This window comes from Salvelinus fontinalis, chromosome 32, assembly GCF_029448725.1.
Source record: "Salvelinus fontinalis isolate EN_2023a chromosome 32, ASM2944872v1, whole genome shotgun sequence".
Lineage (NCBI taxonomy): Eukaryota > Metazoa > Chordata > Actinopteri > Salmoniformes > Salmonidae > Salvelinus > Salvelinus fontinalis.
The window spans coordinates 37709113-37735948 of record NC_074696.1 but is presented as its reverse complement, the minus strand read 5'-3'; the positions used below and the strand labels follow the sequence as shown (position 1 = coordinate 37735948).

Sequence of the window (26836 nt, the reverse complement as noted above, 5' to 3'; positions counted from 1 at the left end):
GAAATTGCAGTAGCTAAAGACCGCCACATGGTGGCAGCCCTAACCTGCTGATTCTGAGGAGGGGCTGAGTGACTGCTGTAGGACAACCAGCAGGATGAGACCTGCTGTGGTGCTTCACTCATCATCGTCACACTATATTTTCTCATAACAGCAGCGCATAAGCTCTCACATTTCAACTACCTTAGATTAAGTTTTACTACATATACTCAATATTGCCTGCTTCTAGCATGGTAAGTCCCGGACAGTCTGTAACTCTGAATCTCTCAAACACAGCAAAACACTGCTCACTGTTCAAAGTCTATGATGCCAAGCATATGGTTCAAGTTCATTGCATCTCCACAAGATTTATATAAAAAGAGGAGATGGAAATACTGGAAGATGACAGATATAAAACTGCTTTCATGCACACTCACCATCCGCATTCACACCTCATCCACATAATACATGAATAGAGTCCACGTAAACAGTGTTTTTAACAGTCATACCCCATCATCACTCCTCTTGCCAGGGGTACTAGTCCCCCCCCCCCCCCCCCCCTCCCAGCCCATCTCTCTATACCTCGGCCAGCAGGCTGTGAGGGTCCCCAGTCTATCAGTGCTAATGGGAGTGGGGGGCCTCTCGGCAGATGATGTATCTGTCTTTGGGCAGCGTGGGGCTCTGACAGGGGCCGAGGCAGGGGAGGAGAGGGATGCTCAGGGTCACTGTCAGGGAATTAGGAGGAGAGGGGGAGGGGATAGGAGGGAGGGTGGCTGCAGGGGGTCTTGCTCCATCTCGCTCACGCCTGTCAGGGGACGGGGACAGACGGCGCGTGGGTTGTGTGTTTGGGGGTGGAGGGGGCCAGTGTGAGGAGGTTCAGGGGCAACAGGGGGGCCTTTTTGGGGAGAGGAGGAGCCAGGCAGGCGTGTGGATGTCAAGAGGTCAGCCACATGGCCCCGACCAACAGCAAACACCCTATACCACCCGCGCCTCCTGCCTCGCTCGGCCCTGGCCCCAACCCCCCACCTCTCTCTCTCTCTCTCTCTCTCTCTCTCTCTCCCTCTCTCGCTCACGCACGCACGCACGCACACACACATACACACACACACACACACACACACACACAGGACTCATCTGGGGACCCTCTGGGGGGCCCTGTGGTCTATGGGGCTCTAGAGACCACGCTCACTTGTGCCCTTCCCCCACAGGACCAAATGTTACTGCTAACTGCTATTCCCCATGTATGCACTATCACTGTCCTGGGGACGTATAGAAAACTATAGTGTGCTCTAAGAATTTCAACAGTCAGAGAGATCGGTAAATCAGTGTAGAGGCTTACTGAGTTGCATCTGAGCAGGCCCAATGAGGAGATGGAGGAAAAGACGTGACCGTTGCGTTATCCACTGACAAGAAACTATACCGTTACTGCTGTACTGCCAAGCTGCCTCACACCGACACACAAATGGCCAACGTAACTCAGTACGTGCTTTTCTTTTCAAAGTCCCTCAAGGAGTCGGACCACTACCTGGTTATATGTTGACCTGGTTTACAGACAATGGAATGGAACAATGGCTGGTTTTACAATGGGGCGCTAAAGGTTTAAAATGAGACCGTAGTCTCTTCTCAAGACATACGGTCAACCACACGGACATGAAGGGGGGAGTTGACCGTAAGCGATCGGGTTTGTGAAGAGGAGTTGTTGGTAGTTGATGGCCACACACGCACACATTCAACAATTTCTACTACTGCTTTTCACACCTTCAGCTGTAAGCAATTGCGGATGTTTTATATTCATTTCTGTACACATGATGAATTTCTGTAAATAGATGAATCTCTGGAAAAAAATATATGAATTTCTGAGGATATACTACTGGACAAAGATTGATGCTGCATTAAGGCCACTTTGTTGCAGACTTGATAAGGTTAATCCAATCAGCTTGGATTGTAAAGCAACATTGACAGCTGCTCATCTTTCACTTTCTCCCCTCTCAATCTGCACCTATCACTGCTCTCCTCTGCTACGTTCTCTCTTTTAATATCTCTCTATCCCTCTATCTCTCCCCATACCTCTTTCCTTCTCTCCTATTCATCCCCGGTACACAGAACTAGAGGGTGCAGCATCACTGGTCAGCAGCGGTGGTCATGGCATCACTGGTCAGCAGCGGCGGTCATGACATCACTGATCAGCAGCGGTGGTCATGACATCACTGGTCAGCAGCGGTGGTCATGGCATCACTGGTCAGCAGCGGTGGTCATGACATCACTGGTCAGCAGCGGCGGTCCAATAGGACACATGGGCCCGTTGCCAGGCAACAGCAGTGAAAGATCACTGTGTGTGTGTGTGTGTGTGTGTGTGTGTGTGTGTGTGTGTGTGTGTGTGTGTGTGTGTGTGTGTGTGTGTGTGTGTGTGTGTGTGTGTGTGTGTGTGTGTGCGTGTGTGTGCGTGTGTGTGCGTGTGTTAATCATTAAGTATAAGTATGTTTTTCCACCCTGTAGCCCAACTCATTGAAAGGCTTGAATAGGAAGAGAACATAGTGCTGAAAGGCGTAATGTTGTTTAGACTTTCTGAAATCTTTGTAAGGTGTCTGCACATACTTGAATGGCATTGAACACGTCCTTAAGGACCAATACAGTTTTATCTACAGTTAAATAACTGCGCCCTTCTTTTGTTTGTCTCTCACAGCAAAGTTGAATGTCTTTCAGAGTTTTTCAGTGGCCCTCCAGATTGAGTGTGTGCAGATAGGCAATTATTTGTGCAGATGTATGTTTGTACGTGTGTCTAAGTGTGTGTGTGTGTGTGCGTGCGTGTACGAGTGTGTGTGTGCGAATGCTTCTCCGGAGTGTTTATTATATCCGATACAGTACCTCTTTCTCGCACCACATATGTCTGGGCCGATCGATCCCTCTGACTCCCGACAAGACAATAATCGCAGCTCCCTCCCTCACTCTGTCTCCACCGTTATTACTGATCTCCCCAGGGAGTGAGATGGAGGGATGCAGATAAACAAAGAAATAGAGGGAGAGGAGAAGGGGAAATAGCCACTGCGTGTTACTTTCCTCTCTTTATCCCGTCCTCCGTTGGGGTGGATGCAAAAAAAGATTGAGGAAGAGGAAGATAGAGCGAGGAAGGAAGGCTGGTGTTGGGGCAGTGGCGGGGACCGAATGGAATGAGGGATGACCAGATTATTAGAGAAAGAGAGAGAGAGAAAAAAAGAGAGAGAGAGACAAAGAGAGAGCGAGAGAGAAAGAGAGAGACAAATAAAGAGAAAGAGAGAGAGTGCAGGGGACGTGGGATAAAGGGGGATAAAGGGACAAATTCACAAGGATGGAGGGGTCTATGGAAAATGGAGGAGAGGAAGAGATGGAAAGGACAGTAGTGGAAGTAGTGCATTGGGCTTTCCAATAAAAGGTGGAATGACAAAAGGAAGAGGGAGTGACAATGAGAGTAACAAAGACACAGTGCCTCTTCCGAATAGAGAGGGAACAGATAGGACTCAAGAGAATAAAATGACAAGACAGACAAACCGACGGACATACAGTCCAGAGAGAGAGAGAGAGGGAAGGAGAAAAAGAGATCTGGATGTGGCCAAAAAGAAAGCCTAAAGCCTTTAGGTACAAGAATGTCGAGTGAACTTGAACAACACGGAACATAAACTTAGACATAGAAGGACCCGAATTAATAGAATTGATTCCATTTCTATGGACATAAACTGGGCTAAACTGCTGTGAATATCCATCTGAATGAAAAGTGTGAATGAAAGCGCGGACAGACAGTCATTCGACATGACAGCGCCTCCTCACTAACCAAACAGTGTGATCTACAGTATGCGTTATGGCCGGCGTGAGATTGCTCGGTTTACAGGTCTATCGATTAGCCTAGACTTAAAATGGCTCTCAATTAAAGATAACGGTTATTTGACCTCTTTATCCCTCCCGTCTTCCTCTCTTCCTGTCCTGTTAAATATTCCCCCTTTCCGCCCTCGTTCCTCCCTCCATCCATCGGCACATCCATCTCTATCAGTGTAATACCAATTTCCTCCCTTCCCCCTTCCTCTACGACCATCACTCTATCCCCATCTCTTCTTTCTTCATACACCCCCCTTTTAAACCTCTCGTCTCTCTTCGCTCTCTCTCCTTCCCTCCGTCCTATTTTCTCTCTGCGTTTCACCTTTCCTTTGGGCCCACACTTTCTCAGTTCCTCTCCTTCTTCCGCTTGATCAATCTCTTTAAAATAACAATGATGAGTTATTGAGTCTATTTATTCAAACGCCATTAATTATATAATACGGGATGTAGGTGCACGTGAAGAGCCGTGGAAAAAAACGGAGGGGAAAGAAGGGTCTGAAAGAAAGAGAGAGAGTGAGAGAGAAGAAGGTGGTGGTTTGTGGTTGGGGTTGAAGGGGAGAGGGGAGGGATGGGGGGGTTAGGAAATTGGTCTGGCTAGCGGAACAGCTTTTCACCCCTCTCCCCCCCCCCCCCCTCTCCCTCCCTTCCTTCCCCATTCTGCTTTGTATTCTGTGGAGATGACAGGGAGAAAGCTTTATTGCTCTGAGTTTGTATCGATCGGGGCCCCTCACAGGGGTTGCACCGACCCACACGCTCCAGAGGCACTTTCGCAATGGCCGATGCCTCCGCTCTGCACTCCCCTCCTCTTCCCCCCCTCCCCCCTTTCTTCCCCTCACCCCTCTCTCCTCTCCTCTCTCTCTGGCTCGGCTCGCTGGGGGATTCAAATTCGCGTCTCCCTATTTTCAGAGGTTAAGAGGCAGGGCGCCCAGCTTTTTATTTACCTAACCGCACTCCAAACACTTCGCCCGAGTCACACACATGAACCTCAGAGGCCAGAGAATATAAATGTGAATGAAAACACGAGTGTAAGTCTCCAGATATTCCCCCCACTGGTCTCCCATATTCTCTCTGTTCCGTTCCTCCTTTGTCATTCCCTCCAGTCAGATTTTTGATAGTCTACCAAGTGCCAGTAAAAAAGACCCCCAACAAAAGCACCAGAAATATATAGAAATTAGAAAAGTCAGTTCTAACACTAAATACATTAAAAAACATTTTTTTACACGTGTGTAAACAGATACATATATTTCTGATGAAAGATGCTAGATTCGACCAGTCGCAACAACACAACACACAACTGGCATCCTGACTAGAAATTCAGCAGAAATCCCTGAGCTTGAAGCGTGACCGCTCACGGTTGGACAAGGGATAAGAGGAGCAGATTCTGAATTTGGGGATAAGAGGGGATTCAATCGGCGGTCCAACAAATTCCCCGGGGAGTGCGTTTGGACGATTGGGCCTGTTGCGATGTCGCCGTGTGCCCTTGGGCCTGGGATTTGGACCCACAGTTCCCTGAGGCAGACTCTAGCCCGAGTTACGCAGACTACACTGTCTCGTCGTTCAGTTAACAAACTCCATTTTGTGGAAGGCGAGGGTGGGGGTTGGCGGGATGGCTGATTCCGAGGGCCATACTTCCATTTGTGGCTGTGACAGTTGCTGGCCACAGCCCCCCCCAGTCAAATATGGCTCTTATCTCTCTATTTTTACCTTGCCTCCATCAGCGGACCCTCTGACCGTCTCGTTGCCACTTATGTTCACTCACCAAATGACACACGCAAAAAGGCCCTTCTCCCCTCGGATGTTGAATGTCGTGTTGCCATGTCGGGGCTGTATGGTCGTCAAGCACGGCAATTTTAGCCAAGGACAAAAAACAATGCGTCTGAGTGTGCGTGAGTGTGTGTCGGCTCGGATTCGAGATCCTATGGAAAATACACTGCTTTGTTCCATTTGGTAAAATCCTCAGACTGGCAAATTGTTTAGAGAGCAGGCTTGTGTACTTCTTAAGTTTTGACCATATTAATACTTACGAGGTCAAATGCAAATGTATCAGACAACAAAAAAATCTGTTTGAATTATCAAACATAATTGATAAAATTATTTCTGTAGATTCAGGCTCTTACAGAGCCACCTAATAAGCATGATTATATAGTTACAGATGTAGGATCTTAGTTGGATCACTCGGTGGCAGGAGAACCTTCCTGCAATTCAGGAAATGTTAAACTTGCAGTGTATTTGAGGTTTAAAAAGGCTTCTGAAGTTTGTAATTTCCGCTTAGAAATTTCAGAGTTGATTTTCCGTTTCAAAGGCTGTATCAACTCCTACAAAAATGCCCATTGACTACAATCCACATAATAATTCCCATTTCCTGTTGCAGCAGGATTATTTGTCTGCTGTAGCAAACTGGCTCAAATGAACATGCTACATCTGTAATGACTAATGCAATAGGAGAGGACGTAGGAATAATCTAGCTAAATTCTCAGATGATGTAAACAATTTCTAGTTATAGCTTGAAACAACAACACAAATATTTCTGAAGCATTATTATAAAGGCTTCAACAGTTACGAGATATAAACAGTATACCTGCAGGCTAAGTAAGGTAAGTAAAGTGTTACCATGGTTTTTCAAACATATCGATGCATGTATTTTCATCTCTTCAATTCACATCCCTGGAAATCCATTTTGTCAGGAAGAGAAACTGTCAAAGTGGAACATAATTGTGGAAGAATGCACCAACTGCCCACTTGAGCAATCATACAATCGTACAATTACCGATTGTCCTGCTCAAAAAAGGTTTCCTTATATACCGGTAGTCTGTGTAATGCTGCAGCAATTGTGTGTGTGTTCGTCTTTTGTACTAGTTGAAACCGCAGGGGAGACTATAACGGTGATAACGTTGATGGGGAAAAAGAAAAAAAACGACTTCGTATATAAGACAGAGGTTTGCACTTTTTATAAAACAACAGGGAAAGGGGGACCATATACAATACAGGAGGATAGAGGATTGAAAGATCTGTGTGTGTTTTGTGTGTGTGTCCTGCCCATGTGCCGCGGCTCTAGGCATGCTGGACCAGCACAGTGTCATGTTCATCTAGGACCATTTAAACACAGCTGCAATGAGGCCCGAGTGGCTGGAGAGCCCTTCGCGTCCCCTCCTGACCACCATTTCACACCACTGACCAGTATAAATTGGATCAGGGTTCGTTCACATCGCAGGCGGCAAAACAAGAGAAACAAAATGGCCGCAATGGCTCTCCATCGGGTCTCTCGGTTTCTCTGTCGCACTCAAGTTGTTGAACGGAGTGAGAAGAAGCACAGATCATAACAGCTGGCGGAGAGAGAACAGGATAAGCTTTAGATTTGAAATTGTGTACAGGAAGTACAACGTGTACAAATGCATGTACAGACATATCTACAGTACGTAAATAGATTCCACTCTATAATGTTCCCTGCGGTAGTTCTTTTCCATTCATGCATTTTGTGGATATAGTTGCTTAGTTGTAGTTCCATATGACATTTCTATAGGCCTATTCAAACTAAATATGCTAATAGGTTGGCACGTCCATTTGTAACATTTTCCACTTTGTGCGTTCATATGTGCTCTTGCTCTGTATATTTTGGCCTTGCATGCCATACCTAATGTATGTTTGGAATGTCCATAGCCTTTCACCTTCTGTACATACGCCCGTTGCATGCTATTGGTTTCAGGGTTTTGTACTGGTGTGCTGGATCACATCACTGCCCAGTGTGGAGTCTAGCTCTTTTGACATGATTTGAGGCGTTTGGTGTATAAACAATGAAATTACAGTGTGGCCTTGCCCCTACTGTATAAAGCCAGCTAGGTAATCCTTCTAGTGCATGATTGGGCCCACGCTAGTCGATGTATTATGCGCATTTAGTTGGACTTACAACACAACACGGGTTTTGCGTTTGTCAATGTGAGCAAAGAGTACATCAATTCGATCATTTTTTTTAGGACTTAAAAAAAGAAGATATTATTGAATTGTAATACAGCTTGTTCAGTGAATATGTGTGTGACTGACAGGGAAATGAGTGCAGAGTAACGGGGCCGCGTCATGAGTGCGTGTGTATCCACGTGTGCGTTTGTACTCACAAACGCCACGTGTTCGTTGTGTTTACATTCGTAGAAGGGGCACACAGGGCAATATCTCACGCCGATCAATGAACGAGGGAGCCGGGGGGGGGGGGGGGGGGAGAGAAAATCGGTAAGGAAAGCAGGTTATCTCCTGTCATTAATGGAGGGATTCCCGGGCGAAGGGAGGGGGAGGGAGGGGTGCGGAGGGGAAAGACCTGGATTCATTGAGAAAAAACACAGACTGTTTGGCATCGGGAGAAAGCAGACAATTATCTGTATTGATTAAAGCCAGCCAGCCAGCACAGTGAAGACGGAAAACTCTGACTGGATCAATAGAGAGAGGTGGGGAGGTAGAGAGGAGAGAGAGAGAGGGGGAGGGAGGGAGAGAGGAGAGAGAGGGGGGAGGGAGGGAGAGAGGAGAGAGAGAGAGGGGGAGGGAGGGAGAGAGGAGAGAGAGGAGAGAGAGAGAGGGGGAGGGAGGGAGAGAGGAGAGAGAGGGGGGGAGGGAGGGAGAGAGGAGAGAGAGAGAGGGGGAGGGAGGGAGAGAGGAGAGAGAGAGGTGGGGAGGGAGAGAGGAGAGAGAGAGAGGGGGAGGGAGGGAGAGAGGAGAGAGAGAGGGGGAGGGAGGGAGAGAGGAGAGAGAGAGAGGGGGAGGGAGGGAGGGAGAGAGGAGAGAGAGAGGGGGAGGGAGGGAGAGAGGAGAGAGAGGGAGAGAGGGGGAGGGAGGGAGGGAGAGAGGAGAGAGAGAGGTGGGGAGGGAGAGAGGAGAGAGAGAGAGAGAGGGGGAGGGAGGGAGGGAGGGAGAGAGGAGAGAGAGAGGTGGGGAGGGAGAGAGGAGAGAGAGAGAGGGGGAGGGAGGGAGGGAGAGAGAGAGGAGAGAGAGAGGGGGAGGGAGGGAGAGAGAGAGAGAGGAGAGAGAGAGGGGGAGGGAGGGAGAGAGGAGAGAGAGAGAGAGAGGGGGAGGGAGGGAGAGGAGAGAGAGAGAGACAGGGCAGGGGAGTCGGAAACAGGGAAGGTTGAGAGTTTGAGGCGCAACAGTTGCGGCGGCAGAGGGAGAAAAAGTTGAAATGGGAGCAAAAGAGGGGAGGGCACGGGGGAAACAAATTGTCAGAGTTTGTAAAAACTGATCCAACACGGATAATGTTGTCCTATTTCCACCCCTCGACTCCACCCCTGTTGATGGTAAATATCTCAGACTACAAGACCCATCCCAACACAGCGAATCAGAAAGCAGTGAACTTAACACATTGAGTTATTTTTTCGGGTAGTAAGAGAGTAAGAGAAAAAGAACATGGCAACGGCCCATGGTGAGGGGTCAAGCTGATGTACTACAGTACCCATAATGCTCTGACAACATATCCTGTGTTATCGTAGTAAAGATGAAGCTCACATAATGGAGTCCTGTCTGCTCAGAAGTGGGATCTTTCTACCAATATGCAGTCAATGCCTACTGAGGACCCTGGAAATGAAGTGCAAAACACAAGTCTCCACTATCGTAGTAAAACAAATAGGAATAAACACATTGATAATGGAGTACGTGACCGAAATGAATCCTCTTTACACCTAAAAATATTTAGCACTCAGAAAATATTTATTTTGAGCTGAGTTGATGTTCGGTGGTTATGTGGTTATGAGACGGACTGCTGTAAGCCGGAAAGGAGGCTGAGCACCGAAGCAGAGGGATACAGCCTGGGAGGGATGAAGTGGTAGTAACTACAGGTGAATAGTGGTAGTGACTACAGGTGTATAGTGGTAGTAACTACAGGTGTATAGTGGTAGTAACTACAGGTGTATAGTGGTAGTGACTACAGGTGTATAGTGGTAGTAACTACAGGTGTATAGTGGTAGTAACTACAGGTGTACAGTGGTAGTGACTACAGGTGTATAGTGGTAGTGACTACAGGTGTATAGTGGTAGTAACTACAGGTGTATAGTGGTAGTGACTACAGGTGTATAGTGGTAGTAACTACAGGTGTATAGTGGTAGTGACTACAGGTGTATAGTGGTAGTAACTACAGGTGTATAGTGGTAGTGACTACAGGTGTATAGTGGTAGTAACTACAGGTGTATAGTGGTAGTAACTACAGGTGTACAGTGGTAGTGACTACAGGTGTATAGTGGTAGTGACTACAGGTGTATAGTGGTAGTAACTACAGGTGTATAGTGGTAGTGACTACAGGTGTATAGTGGTAGTAACTACAGGTGTACAGTGGTAGTGACTACAGGTGTATAGTGGTAGTAACTACAGGTGTATAGTGGTAGTGACTACAGGTGTATAGTGGTAGTAACTACAGGTGTATAGTGGTAGTGACTACAGGTGTATAGTGGTAGTAACTACAGGTGTACAGTGGTAGTGACTACAGGTGTACAGTGGTAGTGACTACAGGTGTATAGTGGTAGTGACTACAGGTGTATAGTGGTAGTAACTACAGGTGTACAGTGGTAGTGACTACAGGTGTATAGTGGTAGTAACTACAGGTGTACAGTGGTAGTGACTACAGGTGTACAGTGGTAGTGACTACAGGTGTATAGTGGTAGTGACTACAGGTGTATAGTGGTAGTAACTACAGGTGTATAGTTATGCATGCCTGAAATCACAAGCCCCCTCCTCTGGCAGTCACTAAGGGAACAGATGTGCCTAAGAACAAGTTGTAAGAGTGTGTGTGTGTGTGTGGGGGGGCTTGTGGGGGTGTTATCGAGGAGGAAATGAAAAGACACATAGAAACTTCATGAGTGTGTGGGGTGTGTGATGTGCTTGTGTGTACCCGTAAACTACAGATTAACACACAGTACGTATATATTATTTTGCATAACGAGACAGTTCTATCCATGCAATTCATGACTTGCATTCACACCCACACACACACACACACACACACACACACAGAACCATCCCCTGCAGTATAGTGTTAAGACAGGCCGTGCTGTACCACCTCTATGGTTCTAATTGGGCGGTGTGTCACAGCGGGTCCAGGGAAGTGCTGTAGGGCCTGAGAGAAATGGACCTTAAATGGCTCTCACTGGCTCTCAAACTTCAGTTGGCTTTACTGATGCCTTGGCCCGCTGCCAACCAGACACATTTCCACTTCAAATGGTTCCCCCCATTCACCGACATGCATCCTGCACCTGCGTGGACTGGACGTCTACTTACTGGCTCAGTGCACTCTGCATTCTCAGGGACGTAAGTGGACAATACTCTGTTACACAGAGTATTAGCCACTGCTGTTGACATCATCTAGCTGTGGAAACCGTCCTCCCAATGTGGTGAACACACAGCTGCGCACCACATGCACACTTGCAGTCACACCACATACATACTATATGACATTACCCTCGCTCCAACTCCCAAGAGCCCTAGAAATTCATATGTCCAACCTTCACTCAAATATTCCCATCTTACGATGTTCAAAAAGTGTACGCACAACAACTCTCTCTCTCACACACACACACACACACACACACACACACACACACAACACACACGGTCATATTGAGCTAGCTGGCTCATCCATATTCTGACTGAATATCCGGTTCATTTCTTCAGTTGATGTTGGCACCTGAGTGTGAAGAGAGAGAGGCTATACATGAACCCAATCCAGAACACACCACCACATGGGCAAAAAGATGTAAATAACGATCAATTATTGATTCAAAATGTATAAATAATGTTACTGTAAGTTAATCATTAAAGAAAAAAAGAAAGATATCAAAAATATATATGTTTTCCAGCTTTTGTAGGAAATGTTCTAACTGCGGGCAAATATTTTACATTTTCAAAATATTATGCATATGCCCTTCCAGTTACTAGTCACTTTGATATTGCTTTGGGACCCAATTCATGAGTGACTGAACGTAATAAACCCTTATCTACTCTAGTTGACTTGTTGAGGAAATTTCGAATGCAAACGTATGCAAATGCAAAACACACGTGTGTGTGCAGAGATGATCCTTATGAAAAATACATTTTCAAAAAAGCCAATATTACCCAACATGCCAGAGGTGCACCCGTTGCATTTCAATGTGGATCGGCTCCCTCCATTATTTATGACGGTTTACGCCTCAAAACCACCGGCCCTAGCTCACACCTATCGCCATAGTAACCACCGGTCCTCATCCTATATATATATATATATATATATATATATATATATATATATACACGGAGCGGAGATCTTCCCTCTAGCTCACCACTACCACCACTACAGTACAGTAAGGAATGTTGCTTCAAAGCCCACCTGACTTACATGCATATATACGCTCCTCTGTCAGGGTTGGGGTTCCAATGGAGAGTGGCTGGATTTTTTTCCAGTGTGTGTGGGTGCTGTTTTGGTGTGTGTGTGGGTCCCCTGATGCTCGGACAATAGGGCCCGCTGTGCATCCAACACTGTTGGTCAGACTTAATGAACCCTTAGTCTCCCTCCCCCACCATTGTCCAGCCCTATTTTTACCTTGGCCTGCAGTGGCTGTGTCACTGGTAATATTGATGACCCCCCCCCCCCTCTCCTCTCCTCTCTCCCTCCCTCCCTGGCCCGCAACCACTGTTGTCCACTGTTCACCTCATCCATAGTAGACAGTATTGATTTTCAGCACAGAAAATAAAAAAGGCTATGAATTTTAATGCCTTCTGTCTGCCCCCCCTCATCCGACCCATCCCTCCACCTCTTTCTTCTCTCCCCTCTCTTTCTCTCTTTCTTTCCTGGGGGAAGGATAAAGGAGAGGAGTGTTGGAGAGGGGGGTGTTGGGGGGGGGGGGGGTGTTAGGGGTATGAGGTTGGGTCATTTCTCATTTCCTAGCCTGGTCTCCTACCTACACCCCCTGTTAACTACAGTGTGTGCAAGAGAAATGAGAGACAGGACGTGTCAAATAAAAACGCTCTCGTTTGATTGAGTTTATTGGATGCTGAACCAAAATTCGATTAAATAAATCTACTTTAAAAAATTGGGTTCATTAGTAATTTTTCTTGTAAGGAGCAAAGTGGTGTATCCAAATATAAACATATCACACAACACTTTATGAATGTATTACTCCCTTTGACATTTGATGCCACAATCATTATTTGACCAATCATTTGTTGACTTACAGTAGAAATCAATTAAAACATACAGTATGTACAATTTGTCTAGAGAAAATGTATGATAATAATTGTGTACATGCATGTGAAAAACCTAATTCACCGTAGTCAATAAACATATAGAGAAAAATGCATACTATTAGTCTTAGTGAAAGACTATTAGTCTATTACAGTCATTTCAGCACCCTGTCTATCTAGTCCTTTCAGCACCCTGTCTCTCTAGTCATTTCAGCACCATGTCTCTCTAGTCATTTCAGCACCCTGTCTCTCTAGTCATTTCAGCACCCTGTCTATCTAGTCATTTCAGCACCCTGTCTCTCTAGTCATTTCAGCACCCTGTCTCTCTAGTCATTTCAGCACCCTGTCTCTCTAGTCATTTCAGCACCCTGTCTATCTAGTCATTTCAGCACCATGTCTATCTAGTCATTTCAGCACCCTGTCTCTCTGGTCATTTCAGAAACATGTCTATCTAGTCATTTCAGCATCCTGTCTCTCTAGTCCTTTCAGCACCCTGTCTCTCTAGTCATTTCAGCATCCTGTCTATCTAGTCCTTTCAGCACCCTGTCTCTCTAGTCATTTCAGCACCCTGTCTATCTAGTCATTTCAGCACCCTGTCTCTCTAGTCATTTCAGCACCCTGTCTCTCTAGTCATTTCAGCACCCTGTCTCTCTAGTCATTTCAGCACCCTGTCTCTCTAGTCATTTCAGCACCCTGTCTATCTAGTCATTTCAGCACCCTGTCTCTCTAGTCATTTCAGCACCCTGTCTCTCTAGTCCTTTCAGCACCCTGTCTCTCTGGTCATTTCAGCATCCTGTCTATCTAGTCCTTTCAGCACCCTGTCTCTCTAGTCATTTCAGCACCCTGTCTATCTAGTCATTTCAGCACCCTGTCTCTCTAGTCATTTCAGCACCCTGTCTCTCTAGTCATTTCAGCACCCTGTCTCTCTAGTCATTTCAGCACCCTGTCTCTCTAGTCATTTCAGCACCCTGTCTATCTAGTCATTTCAGCACCCTGTCTCTCTAGTCATTTCAGCACCCTGTCTCTCTAGTCATTTCAGAAACATGTCTCTCTAGTCATTTCAGCACCCTGTCTATCTAGTCATTTCAGCACCCTGTCTATCTAGTCATATCAGCACCCTGTCTCTCTAGTCATATCAGCACCCTGTCTCTCTAGTCATTTCAGAAACATGTCTCTCTAGTCATTTCAGCACCCTGTCTCTCTAGTCATTTCAGCACCCTGTCTCTCTAGTCATTTCAGCACCCTGTCTCTCTAGTCATTTCAGCACCCTGTCTCTCTAGTCATATCAGCATCCTGTCTCTCTAGTCATTTCAGCACCCTGTCTCTCTAGTCATTTCAGCACCCTGTCTCTCTAGTCATTTCAGCACCCTGTCTCTCTAGTCATTTCAGAAACATGTCTATCTAGTCATTTCAGCACCCTGTCTATCTAGTCATATCAGCACCCTGTCTCTCTAGTCATATCAGCACCCTGTCTCTCTAGTCATATCAGCACCCTGTCTCTCTAGTCATATCAGCACCCTGTCTCTCTAGTCATTTCAGCACCCTGTCTATCTAGTCATTTCAGCACCCTGTCTCTCTGGTCATTTCAGCACCCTGTCTCTCTAGTCATTTCAGCACCCTGTCTCTCTGGTCATTTCAGCACCCTGTCTCTCTAGTCATTTCAGCACCCTGTCTCTCTAGTCATTTCAGAAACATGTCTCTCTAGTCATTTCAGCACCCTGTCTCTCTAGTCATATCAGCACCCTGTCTCTCTAGTCATTTCAGCACCCTGTCTATCTAGTCATTTCAGCACCCTGTCTCTCTAGTCATTTCAGCACCCTGTCTCTCTAGTCATTTCAGCACCCTGTCTCTCTAGTCATTTCAGCACCCTGTCTCTCTAGTCATTTCAGCACCCTGTCTATCTAGTCATATCAGAAACATGTCTATCTAGTCATTTCAGCACCCTGTCTATCTAGTCATATCAGCACCCTGTCTCTCTAGTCATATCAGCACCCTGTCTCTCTAGTCATATCAGCACCCTGTCTCTCTAGTCATTTCAGCACCCTGTCTCTCTAGTCATATCAGCACCCTGTCTCTCTAGTCATATCAGCACCCTGTCTCTCTAGTCATATCAGCACCCTGTCTCTCTAGTCATTTCAGCACCCTGTCTCTCTAGTCATTTCAGAAACATGTCTCTCTAGTCATTTCAGCACCCTGTCTCTCTGGTCATTTCAGCACCCTGTCTCTCTAGTCATTTCAGCACCCTGTCTCTCTAGTCATATCAGCACCCTGTCTCTCTAGTCATATCAGCACCCTGTCTCTCTAGTCATTTCAGCACCCTGTCTCTCTAGTCATTTCAGCACCCTGTCTCTCTAGTCATATCAGCACCCTGTCTCTCTAGTCATATCAGCACCCTGTCTCTCTAGTCATATCAGCACCCTGTCTCTCTAGTCATATCAGCACCCTGTCTCTCTGGTCATTTCAGCATCCTGTCTCTCTAGTCATTTCAGCACCCTGTCTATCTAGTCATTTCAGCACCCTGTCTATCTAGTCATTTCAGCACCCTGTCTCTCTAGTCATATCAGCACCCTGTCTCTCTAGTCATTTCAGCACCCTGTCTCTCTAGTCATTTCAGCACCCTGTCTCTCTAGTCATTTCAGCACCCTGTCTCTCTAGTCATATCAGCACCCTGTCTCTCGAGTAATTTCAGCACCCTGTACAGCACTTTGATATATCAGCTGATGTAAGAAGGGCTAGATGAATAAATGTGATTTGATTTGATTCGGTACCCTGTCACTAGTCATTTCAGCACACAGTCTTTCTAGTCACTTCATTCAACCCAGTGGTGGGAGTTTGATCCTCGCTTACACCTTCTCTCTCTACTGTAGTCTATCACCCCCTTTTAGTAATTCACAATAAAGCATCCAAAAGATGTGTAAAAAAATATATATATATAAAATACAGTCGTATTGTCGGCCCGAGACGTTGCGGACACCAGGCTTTGTGGGATTTGTAGGATACGGTGCAATACTTCCACCACGAATGGAAGCTCTTGAACACGGACCAACTACAGTCATACAGCAGAAGCACAACCTCGAGGTTACCTTAATAATCATTCAATTATGTCGCTTCTAAAAGAAAATGGCGCTCGGCGCTCCATTATGACCAGGAATGCCATGAACACAGTCATTCGCTAACGCTCGGAGGGGCCACAAATTGCTTCCCGCAATGCATTCAGAGGGGCATCCTTGGGAGTTGTGCAGCTGCAATTTCTGCAAAGAATGCACAATGTGGTTTTACACAATGTAAAGCTTTTAACCAATGGCCATTTTCTTGGACTTATTCTACCTGTGTGGGTATAACGGTATGGTTCCACAATAGAGGCGTTTCCTCAGATTGGTTTTATGTTTGGGCCTTACGTTATGTTCAATGACAATGAGAGCTACCTTTCATAGAAGCACTTGCGTTGGCAATGGAGTGGGTGTGATGCGTGTGTGTTTGTGTGTGTGCGAGTGTGCGTGCACAAGCGCTTGTATGAGTTTGTATGAGCTTGTATGAGTTTGTATGAGCTTGTATGAGTTTGTATGAGCTTGTATGAGTTTGTATGAGCTTGTATGAGCTTGTTTGAGCTTGCATGTAAAACATTGTCAAATCTAATAAAGAAATGACCAAACTAACTATTTGACTGAGAATTGTATCCCAAGACAGACAAAATAGCCTGAGTGGGTATCCAACCGATCTGGATCATATCTGTTCCATCTGTTCAGAAAGCATTTTCAACATCTAGTACATTTTTATTTAATTTTAGGGGAGGCAGGTAGCCTAGAGGTTAAGCCATTAAGTGAAAGGCCATTAAGTGAAAGGTCGCTGGTTCGAATCCCCGAGGAGACGAGGTGAAACAAATCTGACGATGTGCCCTCGAGCAAGGTACTTAACACCAAATTGCTCCTGCAAGTCGCTCTGGATACGAGTGTCTACTAAAATATAAATAAGAGAAATGGAATTCCCCTTACACAAAGATCACAGCTGTTAACCCCACTGTCTAAATATCTTTGTTGGTGTCTTTAATATACAGAGTAGCCAGGTAATTAACTTAATGTCATGGTCAGTCTGGCCCAGCTACTCCAGAGCTCCGGGCCTTGAACTTGAGACGTGACACAACAGATAGGCCAGGCCGTGGACAGATGAAAGAGAAGAATAGAATGGGGTTGATGGGCCGGCTGCATATGAATTAGCAGAAGGGGGAACAACAGAGGGAGGGCAGTGAGGAAGGATAAAGGTCAGGGGTCAACCCCCCTTGCACACCTCACGGCGAGACAAAGGAGAGCAGAGGGGTAAGGGCCACGGGCTGTGCTCCAAGAGGGGGGCTGGTAAAAGCACACACACACTTAGCCCATTTCATCCAAACACATACTCACACCTCAGCTCAGATAAATTAGGCACATAACATTTGAGCATAGTAGCATTAATATTTTAGCATGGCTACATTTAAATGCTAACATTTGGGCGTATTTAACATGGGGAAGTGGGTGAGTATTGAAGCATATTTAGGGGACATCTATATGGACAATTGATTTCTCCATGAAATATTTAGCATGTTTAGCACAATCAAATATGAATTCAGATATATCATATATATATATATAGACTCATTATATATTATAGGGAGACATTTTCAAATAGACCCATTTAATCTATCACAGATTCACCCACCTATAAAATGTAAAGTGTGAGTGGTCAATAATTTGATACTCAAATCTAATTCCAGCAGATATGTTGCGAATGCAAATGATCTCTTTAAAATCAAGCCTGACCGCAGTCTTTGGCCTTTACAAGGAATGGGTCGTAAAAACCTGGGAGCTACACAACCACACATGGTTCATCACAGATAATTTACTGCCTTAGGTCCAGCGGCTAAACGCACCTTGCTACAGCTAGCTATCTACACAGAGGGGTAGGGAGGGGGAACGACGGCTGACAAAAAGCCATGCATGGACTGAAGAAGATAGCACTTCGGGGTAGTAAGTGAACACTGGGCCATCCAACATCAGCCTTAGCTTTGCTGTGTTCTATTCTGTGTGCAACGCCGTGATAGATAGATAGCTGGATCGGAGGGAGCTAGCTAGGCTTTTAAAAGCCCCCAGAAAAAAAAGGAGAAGGGAGAGCTAGCCTAAATATCAGAATCTCCTTAAGAAATCCCCCTTAGGAATACCGGTATACTAGGACCCATTTTCTATAGAGAATTATGCCACCGAGCGGACTGGAGACTTACCATATTCATACCGTGGGTGAGTGGTGGGGGAGGATTCGGCTTCACCTGTCCTACCTCAGCACTATGTGTGCAGACTTGCACTACTAAATCCCTGAGGGGTGCCATTAGGGAGAAGGGAGAAGTAGCTCTCTCCCGCGTCTTTATGTAATGCAGGCTCCTCGTCATTCAATACACTCCTCTTAATAAGGGCTAGGTTCAACAAAGGCCACAGCCCAAATAGGCAACAACAAAAAGAAGTGTGGAGGAAAAAGGGCCTCTAAATATCTCCATACTAGGGGCCTTCAACACGACGCAGCCTTTAAAAAGTGTTGCTGCTGCATTGGTGAGGCACACAGATTCACAATAATGTGTTTGATTGAAGCCCCCAGAGAAAGCGACAGAGGACGGTTTGTCGGTGTGTCAAGTGTGTGTGTCGACCTGGGTGTGTGTGTGTCTGTGTGAACGTGTATGTGTACGTGTGTGTGTGGATTAGGGCAGGGGAGTGTTGCTGCGAGAGTGAGGCTGGCTAACAGATTCACATCCAATATGGAGAGGTTAAAGTGACGACTTCAATTCTCCCCATAGTGCAAAGAGAGAATGAGATTGAGCTGGGGGTAGGGGGAGAGAGGGGGAGAGGAGGATGGGGGGGGGGGGTGTACTACAACAGATTAATTTCATTTTAGGACGGGGCACTCCTCTCCTGGAGCAAAACGAGAGGATGAAAAAGAACAGAGGGAGACGGTGATAAGGAGGTGAGCATGGTAAATAAAAATATATTTTCCCCCTCTGATAGGCTAATGTGTGCCTCTGTTAAAGGGGGGATACCCTTGTAATGTGTGTCTGTGTTAAAGGGAGTGTACCCTTGTAATGTGTGTCTGTGTTAAAGGGAGTGTACCCTTGTAATGTGTGTCTGCGTCAAAGGGAGTGCACCTTTGTAATGTGCGTCTATTGTGAGCACACACAGTGAGGTCTAAAACTCCTCAGTGGTCCATGGTGATGTGTACTGGTATTTGATTATTCATACACTTGGGTTTGGTGAATCTGTACCATCTGTGTGTCTGTACTCTTGTCTATAGCCTGCAGCCACTTTGGTTCAACCCAATGTTAATAAATCCCTGTGTACGTACATACATACATACTGAATGTGTGAATGCAAATGTGTGAGTGTGTGTAAAGTGCATGTATGTATTTGAGAATGGGGGGGGGGTGGATAGGGGGCAGGTGGGGGTTGAAGCGCCCGAGCACTCAGATATATTAAAAGCCGGACCCCGAGCATCCGCTGGCCCCCGAGCCGCTCCATTGTTGTCACGTTACTTCTGTCTGCTGCACGCACACATTTGTGGGTGCATGATATTACATTTTTCACTCAAACCCCTGGCAGTCACCCCTTGCACTCACAAAGGCAAGAGGGAGGAAGGAGGAAGGAGGGAGGAAGGGAGGAGGAAGGAGGGAGGGAGGAAGGAGGAGGGAGGAAGGACAGTGTGTCCCTGAGGTATATAAGGGAACCCCCCCCCCCCCTCCACACCTCCCATCTCATCCTTTCATTATCATAACTCCCATCCTCTAAATTAAATTGGGGGGGCCTAAATCTCTCCCAAAACTGCACTAGCCTACAACCAGTGGAGTGGAATGGGTGAGGGGGGCAAAATTCAATCAAACAGAACCAAGTTGTATTATTCCCCTTTATTGCTTAAATGTATCAACAGCCACAACATTATGCCTGCCAAGGCACACACAAACATGTGAAATGGCCACACAAAGGACACGTTTCTGGTGTCCAGTTAATCCAACTACATGGCTTGTTGTTGCCAACACATCTCTATGTGTGTAGGGGAGTGGGATTACATTGCACACACACACACACACACACACGCACACACACACACACACACACACACACACACACACACACACATACACACACACACACACACACACACACACACATCGTTCTCTTTCCCTTTAATCTCACCCCGACTAAAGTTACATTCAACAGCAAGGGGCTTTAGCCCGGTGCTACTATCTTACTAAAATAGAAAAAAGTCACACATTCTTCCTCGTTATGATAAGCCCCCCCGAAATCAAAAGAGCGGGTCCTTTTTTCTCCAGGGTGCTTTTCCCTTCTTTTCCCTCGTTTCATACCAGGCCTCATTGAGAAGCACACAAAAGAGGGGATGGGATAACAGCCTAGCGTGTGTCACAAAGGGCCAAAGCGCCGCCGCTCCTTTCCTCCCTTGCTCACCGTGTTATGTTGCTGTACAGTGTGAAATCGAATTATTCTGCTTAATTAAGAGGTGGCTAACCTTGACCCCAGATCAGCAGCTCATCAGCAGAAAAGCCTGCAGGTTTTCCACTATGGCGTAGTCGGCGGGGCTAGTTCGCTAGGCTATTCATCTCCATGTGCTATTGCAGGGCCAAGGTAATGTATTGTGGGAGGGAGAGGGGAATGTAGTATGAGCTGTATGTATAGACATTGCTTGCTCCCCCTACGACGTGCCTGTTTGTACGCTATTTGTTTGTTCATTTGAGAAAAGGGGCCCGTGGCTAAGTGCATTCGATTAGGGGTTGAGAATGAGTTCCATTCCACGGGCGTGCAGACACTGCCCATTGAGCACTGAGAGGTTTGTGCATTGGAAAAGGAGGCCCCGCTGTGCTTGGAGTCATCATTTGGGTGATGTGCGATGGACACTGGCACATGCACACTCACACACTCACAAAGATTCCACACACACACACACGCGCGCACGCGCAAAGATGTACAAAGACACACGCACAGACACATACAGAGACACACAAAGATGTACAAGGACACACACACACACACACACACACACACACACACACACACACACACACACACACACACACACACACACACACACACACACACACACACACACACACCAATACACACACTCACTCAGGCCAGTCAAATATAGCATTGTGTCCTGAATACGGCCAATTTGGCTCCTAATGGTCTTTGTGACCATCAAGGCTCCGAAGGTAAGCTGAGCAGAGGACAGAGCGAGAGAAGAGAGAAAGTGTTTACCTTTATAACAATATGTGTCTAATGGCCTATGGATGTCTCCATGGTAACATGGGCAGTAGGTGGCGAGCTAGGGAGCAGGCGGGCGGTGAGGCCGAGCCGAAATCTGCCCTCCATATTTAGTTCTATCGAGAGGACCGTTTATAGTTCTCATCGCTACAGCTCGGCTACATCAGTGGTCTGCAATGAGTTCATTATCGGCGGACCAAAAAAAGAAGCGGCTGTGTTTAAGTGTCCAAGAGAGAAGGGAGCAAGAGAAGGGAGCGAGAGAGGCAGAGAGAGGCAGATAGAGTGGGTCGGTGTTAGGGGCAGGGATGGGAGAGGTGGCTTAATGCAATAAAGCATGTTGTATTGACACCTCTGTTGTGTCTATTGATTCCTCATTATGTCCCTAACAAACCTTGGTGGACATATTGTCATTCGCAATCATGTTAGCACTGGGACTCGCTAACGCTCCCCCTTAAATCCGATCTATACACACACACACACACACACACGACCCACATTCCCTCACAAACACACGCTACGTACATGCTGCACACACATACACACACACTAGACACACAGGCGGAGAGTAGTCAATGAAACCTGATCAATATCAGAGCGAGGTTAAAACCACTCTGACAGTGTGTACCTGTGAATTCATACTGGTTCAGATAAGATACATACACAGATCTATAATTGACCTCAATATGCAATTATCGAGTATACAACCTGTCCGCCCTCTCTCGCAGACCTGAGCTGTCACGCACGCACGCACGCACACACACACACACACACACACGCACACATAAATGCTAGCCAATTAATCCAGGCCTCCAAGCCTTCACCCATCCACCCCCCACCTCACTCCCCTCGCCAAGCCCAGGTACACAGCCTCATCCTGGGCAGAGAGAGGTGAGGAGTTGGGGTGTGGGCTGGAGGCAGTTATCAAGCAGCATGGAGGCAACAGTGTGTGGTGGTGGAGTGGTTAGGGAGCTGGACCAGAAAACTGCCTGTTAGATACTATACCGCTGCAATTGTGAACTCTCCAACTAAACGTTGAACTAACGTGGAATAGACGTTGAAATGATGTCAGTGCCCAGTGGGTAGTCCATAGATTTTTGTCCAGTATGTCATTGTTGAGCACTTTATCAGAGTTATCTTACCGTGCTGTAACGAAAGTCAATGCCAACCTTTGGTTGTGTTAAAATACAATGATGAATCTGAATCTGATGAATTAAAAACTCGAAGTTTTGCCTGGATAGTCAAAACATGCAGTATATTTGATAGCATGACCGCAAGTATCAACACAGCTACAAAACATGCTCAGTCCCTCACCAGACCGAGTGCCGACACTGGATTTGATAGCTTTTTATGTGCAAAAAGAACTCTGGAGATTATAAAGCCAAATAAAACGTATTTTTTTAAATGATTTGTTCTGGCTGCGACCAATGTCAAAGCCTAAGGCGCTAATGGGGTAATGGCAGGTCCCAATACACTCAAGTACCTGAGAAAAGAAACGTTTTGCACACTTATTTCTGACAAAACCATCCATTTCAACGGGACTTCAGTAACCTTTCCCTCACCTTTCTATGGCGATAACAACATATGTTATTACTATTAATATGGTACTACTTGCTTCTACTTTTAATACTGCAGATATACCTCTAATACTATACTTCACCTTCTTTCTAAACTTGGAAACGGACCCTGAAACCATTTCCAAATGCATCTCAAACCATGTCTGAACCCTTGAGCCAATCCCATTTAGCCTAATGCTGTGCTTGCTGACTGGCCATGCACATCCAGACAAAAACTCCAAGATAATTTGACAAACCGCCATCAAAATGGTGGCCGGAAAAACCCCTTCATGGGGTTAGTGGGTTTGCCACACCACCATGGTCAACCTAACACATAAGCTCTTAGCTTAGATCCACTCGGTAGCCCAATAGCCCATCTTTGCTAACGTATGCTGTTTGTACCCTCTCTCTTTCTCTCCCTCCTTCTCTCGTTCTTTCCCTCCTTAACACCCCCACTTTAGCCTCTATCTCTCTCTCCCTCTAAGCATGCTGGGATTGAACCCCCAGCAGCCCCCTCTCTCTCTGCCCATCATCTGGACCTTAGATCAGAAGGGGAAGTGTGGGTAACAGACTTAGCTAAACAGGCTTATGGGCAAGACCAAAACACCAGGAAAATCCAATTGAAAGCCCACCCGGGCCCAAAGGGAACACAGGAAAGACAGACCGAACGAGAGAGCGAGCGAGAGAAAGACAGAGCGAGAGAGAGAGAGAGAGAGAGAGAGAGAGAGAGAGAGAGAGAGAGAGAGAGAGAGAGAGAGAGAGAGAGAGAGAGAGAGAGAGAGAGAGAGTGAGCGAGAGATACTTCTATGTTAGATGCTCTTTATTGGCTGAGCGACCATCTGTGTCTTTATGTTGTTACCCAATTCCTCATGGGACATGGAGGAATGAAAGTAGAGAGAAGAAAAGAAGGGGGTATATTCACTTTTCTACCACTGATGTTTTCTACCAGTATTGACGTATACCCTTCTATTCAAGCCTGCATTCGGGAGTATGTTCACTTTATAGGCTACTCACTCACACCTCTATACTGGCATAAGCTAGTAGGTGTGTTACCCAGCGATGTAGGTGTGTTACCAAGGGATGTAGGTGTGTTACCCAGGGATGTAGGTGTGTTACCCAGGGATGTAGCTGGGTCAACCTTGAACATTAGGGGTAAATAGGTGGGTAAACCCATATGCAAATAAATTATTATCTAGCATTATAAGTGGATAACCCCTTTTCACAAAATAAAAAAGGTGTAAACTGAGTTTACTTTAGTTAACCCTCAACTACATCACAAATGTTATACTTTGTTAATCCCATTTTAAACATTCTCCAAAATGTGTTAATTATTATTCACTCGTAACCTATACTTTACCTTCATTTCATTCAGTGACCTACCTATAACGGTTGTCCCCTCTTCCCACCCCTCTCTGTCACAACAAAAGCAAAGGACATACGTGCCCTGTCAAGCCGTCCTCCTGCATGGCTACCACAACCAGTGCTCATTAAAAACTCCAACCGTTCTTCTCCTGGTGACATGTAGTTAAGTAGATAGCCTGCATTATCATCACAGCCCTGGAGAGAAGCATATTATCGGCCCCATCTGTCATTTGAATTTTCCACTTGGATGGAGACAGGGACAGCATCATCTTCCCGCCCCCTTCCCTATCTCCTCGTTGTTAGATAAAACCACCTCCACCAAAAAGTGACAAAGATCGTAAAAGACAAGATAGTTCATATACTCCACAGGTTGTTGCAACACTACAGTCACTCATCATTTCTCATTTCATTCATTGATAATTACCTAACCTGACTAGGCCTATCAACTTTACGCATCAACACTTTGACTGAGAATATGATAATTAAAGTAGAATGGCCTGTAATTCGTTCAATCTTTTCCACTCCCCACTCCCAGCCTTGTCGCAAGGTTTCTCACTCTCTATCCCTCTTTTTTTCCGCGGCCCCGGGATCGATCTCCGCTGGGTCGATAAATTACCATGAATATTCCCTTAACCGTCCGTGAGACGAAAGCGGGAGAGACGGGTGCATAGACAGAGGCAGACGGAGCGGAGAAGACAGATGGGGATGGAAGTGAGGAGAGAAAACGGTCTGGGAACAGCATGGGATACAGCACATAGGCAAATGTTTAAAGGATGTAAATAATGAACCACATTTTCTTGACAACATTTTGGGGATAAGATGTTTTTTTACACTTTGGATTTTTATACAAATATTCTAATGTCTTTTGGGGGAAAATTCGACTCGGACAGAAATGTAACCTATGTCTATAAACAATTCAAGCTAAATGTTCTCATCCTTTTTGAAGAATCAAGAGGTGGTCTAAGGACTTGCCAGTGCAGTGGACAGTTATTAGCTGACCGACAAAGTTGTTTTTCATGTATGTGAAATGTAGAGGAGCATGGCCAATGAAACAGCTATAGTGGGATAAGTAACAGTCTTACCGGAGCTGGAGCGTAGAGCCAGCGGGGACTTGAGACGCCAGGCGCTGAAGTCGGAAGCAGTTCTCTGAAAGACGAACGGCACCGGCAAGGGAACAAACATGATCCGCTGTCGTTCTTGGTTTTTATTTGCAGTTTTCTTCGAATTGCGCTTCTTCTCTTCTTTGTTGCTTTTCTTCGTATGCTTTCCAGGTAGACGTTTCAAAATATGTTTGGTAGTAAGAATATTTGGTTGTGTTTGTGTCTAGCCTATGCTACGTTCACATTTTTGGTTTTGTGCCTCTATCTATGTCATATCGATGTGGATATATGGTCCCTTAGCAGTTCAGTGAACGGTGCTCACTTGAGACTAACACACAGACGAATAGTCGGGATACCGGATACACAGCGCCAGCTATGTAAAATAGGCTTCTGTTGATATTAGTCATTAACAGAATTAATAGACATTGAGTAACTCTCTAACGCTGGTATTCTCTCATTGGTAAAAGTTAGGCCTGTATGTAGCTACAAAATAGCCTAGATATGAATTGTGTGGAGTATTCTTTTTTATATTCTTGAAGGTATTTCCATATGTTTTGCTTATCACGACAGGTGTGCGACTTTTCCCGTCACAGTGGCCTCTTTTACCTCGATCGGTTTTGCTTTGGTTTACACTTGTAAATAAATATCTCTCCAGTTTTACTTTGATGAAAAACTGTTCTTTCTCGCTGTCCGTTGTAGCAGGTGTATGGTCGGAACAGACAAGGTTAACAGCTGTTTGTGTGGTGTTGTTATTTGTGGTTCTCTATATTTGGTTCTAAGCAGAAATGGCTATGGTCAGCTCACGAATACATGCACACAAGAAGCATTATGATAAAATATACAATTACATTATTTGAAACATTTAAATAATCCAATAATAAGTAAGGCTACACAGGGACGCCTCCGGTTTTCGCTCCTCCCCCTCTCTGTCACAGGCCGGTAATTAAAACGCAATCAATCGATAAATAAAAGATAAATAAATAAACCAGATTTTTTTTTTTACGAAAAGCTAAACGAAAAACATAAACACGGTACCCGTTATGCGGTATCTTTTCTTTGGCTCTGTCCCGCCATCCGTCTGTGTGTCTGTCTCTATGTTCCCGTTATTTGGGAACCCCAGTTCGTTCGGTCCGACTCCCTCCAGTCTGAAAGCGCTCTGACAACGCTGCTCGCAACATTGAGGCGAGAGAGCACCCGCCGTACAGCCTACAGTCCCCCACCCCCTTTCTCCCCCTCTTTCCTTTTCCTCCCCCCGCTTCCTTCTACCCCTGCTCTCTCCCTTTTTCTTACTAATCCCATATAAAATGACCTGTACTCTGCATTGATCTCTTGATTCAACTTAATTCACAATGATGCCAATAATCGTGATGGTCTCCTAATCGATTGGTTTACACAATAGACACGTATTCAGAGTTTGTGTTTGGTGTATTTTTGTTCAGGTGATTTTTCGCATCGCTCCCCCTACATTTACCTTGGCTAAATCTACGCATTGCAAGGTCATAGGAAGCATTGCCAGCATAGTAATACAGTAGTC

General features: G+C 45.9%; 1 protein-coding gene across 2 annotated transcripts in view; it reads right to left on the bottom strand.

Annotated features, from left to right (window-relative positions):
• Positions 1 to 26483, bottom strand: part of LOC129831254 (POU domain, class 2, transcription factor 2-like) — a 51134-nt gene extending 24651 nt beyond the window's left edge. For both annotated transcript variants that reach the window (XM_055894459.1, XM_055894460.1), the window contains exon 1: positions 25285 to 26483. In XM_055894459.1, the coding sequence (XP_055750434.1) occupies positions 25285 to 25384 (100 nt within the window). In that variant the 5' untranslated portion in view covers positions 25385 to 26483. The remainder of the gene's footprint in view (positions 1 to 25284) is intronic.
• Between the last annotated feature and the right edge of the window lie 353 nt (positions 26484 to 26836).